The sequence below is a fragment of the Phascolarctos cinereus genome, unplaced genomic scaffold (assembly GCF_003287225.1).
Source record: "Phascolarctos cinereus isolate Bilbo 61053 unplaced genomic scaffold, phaCin_HiC Scaffold_3;HRSCAF=262, whole genome shotgun sequence".
In the NCBI taxonomy this organism is placed as follows: Eukaryota; Metazoa; Chordata; class Mammalia; order Diprotodontia; family Phascolarctidae; genus Phascolarctos; species Phascolarctos cinereus.
In genome coordinates this window covers 9,777,761-9,784,173 of record NW_027555736.1, presented here as the reverse complement: position 1 = coordinate 9,784,173, position 6,413 = coordinate 9,777,761, and the positions used below count along the sequence as shown (strand labels likewise).

The 6,413-nt window shown below is 52.5% G+C and overlaps 1 protein-coding gene across 5 annotated transcripts in view; it reads left to right on the top strand.

Moving 5' to 3' along the window:
* The first annotated feature begins 490 nt into the window (after positions 1-490).
* The window catches only part of EDRF1 (erythroid differentiation regulatory factor 1), a 37,724-nt gene continuing 31,801 nt past the window's right edge, over positions 491-6,413 (top strand). For all 5 annotated transcript variants that reach the window (XM_020973600.2, XM_020973599.2, XM_078150698.1 and 2 more), the window contains exons 1-2: positions 491-718; positions 4,621-4,829. In XM_020973600.2, coding sequence (XP_020829259.1) covers positions 623-718; positions 4,621-4,829 — 305 coding nt within the window. In that variant the 5' untranslated portion in view covers positions 491-622. The remainder of the gene's footprint in view (positions 719-4,620; positions 4,830-6,413) is intronic.

Genomic DNA, 6,413 nt, shown 5'->3' with positions numbered 1-6,413 from the left:
GCCCATTTGCCCTCCCCTCCACCGCTCCACACAACAGGGATTCAGCCCGTTCCCTCCTTGCCCAACATGGGGAACAGGAAGGAGAATGCCTGCATTTGGGTCCCAGCTCCACAGTATATTCCCTGACTGCTGTCCTGGGCCTCAGTTTCCCCCCTGTACAATGAGCCCCTTAAATTGCGCGTCCTCAGGCCGAGCCCTCATCCCAGGCTCCCAGAGTCTCAGTTTTCCTCTTCAGGGAAATGGGGGAGCTGGTTGTCTTGCAGCCACGCCCCCGGGCGGCAAGGAGGGGAGGGGGGAGGAGAAGGGCGGGGGAGGAAGATTAGAGGAAGGCGGAGAGAGGAGCTATAAATCTCGTGAGACCCTGTCTGTCGCGGGGGGGGGGGGGGGGGGAGCCCGCGCATGCCCAGGGGAGAAGGGGAGGTGGTCAGAGCTCGCGAGATTTTGCATGGTTGCGCTTCCGCCTCCCGTGCGGCCGTCCTTCCTTCCTTCCTTCCTTCCTGTCAGGGGCGGAAGTGGTGCGGAGGAGCAGGGCGAGTCGCTGCCGAGGCGGCGGAGGGTCCCTCCTTCCGCCCGTTCCGGAGGGAAGCCGGAGCCGGGCCGGGGCCTGGCCTGCGGCGGCACCATGGCGGAGCCCAGGGAGGCCGGCGCCGAGGCACCACCGGGGCCCAGCGGGCTGAGCGTCCTCCCGGGAGAGGCGGCCGAGGAGCCGGCGCCGCAGGTAACCGTGAGCGGCCCGAGCCGCCGCTTTCTCCTCGGGCGGGCAGCGGGCTCGGGAGCAGCTCGTCTCCGGCGGGGGAGGGGCGGGCAGGCGCTTGCAGGCCTGGAAGCCCGTGCTTCCTTCCCCACGGCACGCCGGGTCGGGCCTCCCGGCAGCGAGCGCGTCTTTCTCCTCTTTAACGTCGGCGGGGTTTGGCCCCTGAGAACAGCTGCCCGGGCGGAGGGCGTGGGTGCGAGTCAGGGGGTTTGGGTGGTGCCGGACAGAGCGCTTCAGCCCTCGGGGCCTCGGTGGAGGGGGTCAGAGTTTCTGGCCGCAGTGGGGGTCTCGGCTTCCTGGCCGAGCAAGTCCAGCCCTAGCTCGGGCGGGACTCGGTCCGGCGGCCCGGGCATCTTCAGACCTGGGCGGTACCTGGCCTGCCCCCGACCTCGGAATCCGGGCCTGTCACTGTACCGAAGTGTGAGGTTCAGAGCTGCAAGGCATCTTACAGCCCCCCCCATCAATGCACCCAGTGTGATCTGTGTGCACCTAGTTACTGACAGGGAGTCGAGGTAAAGAAGGGATTAGAACGTTTGAGGTCAGCGAGGTGGCTTTTTTTCTCATAATAAACATGTACTGAGATACTACAAATACTTGTAGATGGACTCCAAAGTGTCACAGCTAGCCGGAAGCCCAGATCTTCTGGATTTAGATGTAAGATTTCTTCTGCTGCGCCAAGCTGCTCCTGTTAATTTTGTGGTTGTTCAGCTGTGTCTGACTCTTCGTCACCCCGTGGACCGTGCTGTCCGTGGGGTTTTCCTGGCAAAAATACTGGAGTGGTTTGACATTTCCTTCTCCGCGCCTCTATCAGTTGGTCAAAAGGCATTTATCAGGCACGTGAGCACGCCTTGCACTGATCCTTAGAGTCAAACTGAGACCTGGGAAGGGCCTTAGCTTAAAAGGGCCGGCGCCTCCCACTGCATCCAGAGCCGTTTCCAGTCTTGTAACCTATGGCTGGCCACTAGACCCACGTGGCTCCGGAGGGGAAAGTAAGGCTGGTGACCTTGCACGGCCCTCCCTCACTTAAATCCAATTCACTTGTGAGTCATGGTGTCACCTTCCTGATGTCACGGCTCTCTTTGAGAATGAGGGATAAACAGCAACGGCTGTTCCACTCCTCAGAGGGGTATGCATAAGAGGAAGACAGCACGTAAGCAGTCAGACAACGGTGCTGGCTGTGAAGGTAATTTAGAGGGAACGTGGGGAAGGAGACAAGCCGAGAAAGGCCTCCCACAGCAGGCGGAATTTGTGCTGAACTGGAGAAAGCCGGGAGACCAGAAAGTGAAGGTGGGGCTAGCAAGCATTCTGGCGTGGGGGTATAGCGGTGCAAAAGGAGTGGAGTCGGGAGATAATGTGAGATTGTGCAAAGTTCAGCAAGTAGGCCAGAGTCTCTTGGTTATAGAGTTTGTGGAGGGCAGCAAATGGTGAGAAAATTGGAAAGGTCAGAAGGGGCCAGGTTGGGCAGGGTCTTGTATGCCAAAAGAGGGGTTTATATTTGATCCCGGGAGTAAGGGGTGAGGTTGAGTTCTGACTCGTGACAGTGAGGCCTGTGCTTTAGGAAACTGACTTTGGCAGCAGAGCGAGGAGAAACCTGAGGCAGGGAGACCAATGAGAAGACCACGGCAGTGATGAGGTCCTGGCCTAGCCTAGCCTGGTTTCTTTTATTGGGGCTGAGGTACTGGAGAGATGTCAGGAAGGTTTCAGAAACACTAACCCGTGAAACGTTGGGAGGCTGGAAGGTTGAGGAGAGCACTGAGGAGGGAGGTGAGGGCACCAGGAGGTAATGGGCTACAGTAAGACCAGAGGTCCCAGACGTTAAGAGTAGAGTGTGAGGTCACGTTGGACAGGTTCACTGAGGAGTCAAGATAGGAAAGCCTGGGCCATCGTGGGGTGATGGTTGTGGTGAGGACAGAGAGCAGGTTCGGGGGTCCTAAGGCAGAGGGAAAGATGGAGTTAGAATAGATTTCGTTCAGATAAAGGAAGTGTGGCAGTCACGAGCATGAAAGTAGAACAGTTGTGTGAGGTGGCGAATGAAGGATATGCCTGTCTCTGGATAAATGAGGTAGAGTGGAAGAGTAGGTTATGGGGAGCGCAGAGTATGAAGAACTGGGAAGACACTTAGCATTTGTGAAGGAGCATCCCTGTGTATTTCAGAGTTCCCCAAGACCAGGTCAGAGGAGGTGGAGTTCTTTGAACTGCAGGGAGCTGTTTTATAGCCCATGTCGTCTCCTTTCCCAGGCAGTGCGCCATGTTGGAAAGGACAGCTTTACAGGGAACGCCTTCTCTGGGCAAGGAAGGTACAAACCTTGAAAGCACTTAGGAAGGTCTTTGTTGAAGGTTTATGAGATGTGTTTTCTTCCTATGACTGAGGGTGGTACTGGAGAGCACTTAGATTGTAGCTGGAGGCCCTCTGTTGCTACTGACTGATTGGCTCCTTTCAGTCTGATCTGGGGCTCAGTTTTTATATGTCAGATGAGGGAGTCTAAGGTCAATTCGTGCTGTAAAACCTGTGAATCTTTTATATGGGAGACGTCTTATCCTCGTTTGAGAAATAAAGAAATACTCAGAGGTTAAAAACAGCTCATATTCATATTCTGTTTTCAGACTCGAAAAGCACTTTCCTCATAATTCCGTGGGAAAAAAACGAGGTAGATATTCCAGTCTTACGAAAGGAAAGACTGGGGCCCCAAATCACCTCAATTTAGGAAAGTGACTTCCAGGGTCACACTGCTAGTAACTGACAGTCTGGGTTCCCTAGTCTCATACAGTTTTGGAGTCATAAATCTAAAAGGGACCATCCAGTTCACATAGGCCGCCCTTCATTTTACAGATGAGGGAACAAGCCCGGAGGTATGATGAATGACCTGCTGAAGATCACACAGTTAATTGGCAGCAGAGCCGGGTCTAAGGGGCTATTCTGAGCTAGCCGTGGTGTACCTAGCTGAGCCCCAGAGAAAGAGTCTGACTAGGGCGGGGCCTTGGGGAACGACCCCAGTGCCTGGGATGCACGGTCAGGCTTGGAGGGGATCCAATCCAGAGTGTATCTGCTGGCAGTGGGGCAGTGAGTGAGGGAGCATTTGTCCAGTGCTCCCCGAGTGGGGAGGGTACAAGAGTGAGTGCCCTCATGGAGCTACGTTCGTACTGGGGGAAGCAGTCCTTCAAAGGAAACTCAGCTGCAGCACAGATAGATGGGCCTGCAAGTGCAAGACGGGGGGGGGGGGGCAGAGGCCGCAGATGTCAGGCTGGGGATGGAGCCAGGGCCTGTGTGGACCTGGATGGCAGGGGGCACAGAGGGAAGGGTATCCCATTGGTCTACCTTAAGCTTTGAGGTTAAGCCCTCACCTACCCATAGAAATGACTTAACCAAAACCCTTTCTTGATTATGTAAATTACTTATGGCCTGTTTCTACATTTTATTTATTCTGTGCCCAGGGTCACTCAGCTACTCAGTGTCTGAGGCCAGATTTGAACTCGGGAAGATGAGTCCTCTGACTCCAGGCCCTGCCCTCTTTCCACTGTATCACCTAGTTGTCCCTTTACATTTTATTTAGGACAAGCCAAAAAGTAGCTTATGTGATAGGTCATTTGTAAGCTAAAGAGTAAAACATAAGTTATAATATTGACTAGTTGTGTTATTTTGAAATTAACAGACAGGAAGGGCCACCATAAATATAAATTTCTCTAGAAGCAGGAATTAACAATGTGGAATTAAGTCTAGTGTGATAATTTTCTCCCCTAAATAATGGTACAAAATTTTTGGTTCCTTTTAGTAGCCCTGATCAGAGAATTTGTTTTATTAAAAAACTATCGAGCATTTTTTTCTGTGGTTCTGGGAGAAACGTGAGTGATATGCTTTTGCCAAACAGGGATCGGTGTTACTTCTGGGAGGCAGCGAAGTGAAGAGTAGGGCTGTGGTGAAGTATTCATCTGCCCCTCCCCGCACTGCTTTTGCCCGCCTTGAGGAGAAAACGGACCTAAAGCTTCCGCCTGCCAACTGGCTACGGGAAAGTGCCAAACTTGGCCCAGCGGGAACCACCATTCTAGGCAACAGTAAGAGGAGCAAACCCTTTTCCAGGTAAGCCAGCGTCTGATACGGGCTGGACTCTCTCTGTTCTTGCTGAGACTTTACATATCTGTAATGACAGTCATCCTGGAAGCAGTGATGATGCTCTGTCTTTAGACCCTTTAAAAAAGTACCTGTGAAAGGGTCAAATTATCAAGTTTATCGTCTGCAGAATTTCCACAGGAATCCGTTTGAGGGGCCCTTGGCTCTTCTGAAATGCTCAGAGGCCTGCAGTCACCTGTTGCTCTTAGCCATTGGTTTTCTATACATGTAAACACCAAAACACCTGATCTCTCACTGAGTGAATGGAGCTAATATTTGCATGAAAATTGGAAACTTGGAGGGGTAGACTCAAATGGCGGGGATTGGGGTGTGTCCATAGGCATGAAGTGGCATGCTTTACAGTAACATTAGGCATCTTCACAGATACGTGTTAGTGTTTGCTGGAAATTCTGCTGATTGTGGAATGACAGGATGGGTATCTAAAGGCTGAAAGATGCTTAGAAATGGTTGCTGGGCCAGCTCTCTCTTTGTACATGCTGCAGCTGAGGCCCAGAGAGATGAAGCAGCTTCTCCGTGCTTGTATGGATAGTGAACGCTCTTGCTTGCAGTCCTGTGCCTTTTCGGCTTTCCAGCATGGCTGCTGTTCTGTATATCTATTGGGCCTGCTGTCAGTACACTGAGATCTGTGCTTGTGTCAGGGTGGGGCCTCGCCTCAGTGCCGACCGCAGCCCCACTGCTCAGTGGGTGGCCTCTGGACAGTGGTGGAGTTGCCACCACCGAACCAGGCGGAGGAACGTGGAGCCATTGGTCTGCTTATTGCCCTTCACAGGTGCTGTGAAAGGAGATTGTGGATCTGCCTGAAGGCTCATCCAGGAACCAAAGCTGTCACGTAGAGGAGTTTGAATCTGTGGCTTCGGTGTTTCATGCTTACTTTGCATTCATAAACTCCTCAGAGTTGAGAATTTGAAGGAAGTAGGGTGCTGGGCCCAGCCTCTCATTTTACAGAGGAAGAAGCAGACTCATAGAGGTCCTGTAGAACACTGCAAGGATTCAGACTGAGCTCCCTGATTTTAGAGCCATCATTTATAGCACTTGTTTATTTGAATGACTCCTGTCTGGAGGCTTATTTCTCTTTTCATTGAATCAGTGAGTCCAGGGAACCATTCCTCTGAACAGAGACTGCACTGGCTTTGGAGTCCAAGGCTTTGGGTGCAGATGCTGTCTGCTCCAGGCACCATCTTGAACAGGTCACTTCACCGTCTCTAGACTTACATTTTCTCATTGGTAGAAAGAAGGAATTGGATTAGGAAAGAAATGATCTCTGAGGTTCCCCCTAGGTCTAAATCCTGTGAGCTTCTACCTTGGGAGGCTGCTGGTACCTGCAAGGCGGGGGAGCTTTGACGCCTACTCCTCCATTGTGTCAGGAGAGTCACTCCTAATTGTGGCTACTAGGTATGGTCCTATACGTGTTACAGCTTGAAGAAATGGGAGGAGGACAGACAGGAATGTTGACAAATCTTATTCAAAGGCTGTGAGTCAGCTGTGTACAGCATCCCTTTTAAAAACGAGTCATTTACTGGACCCACATCTTTA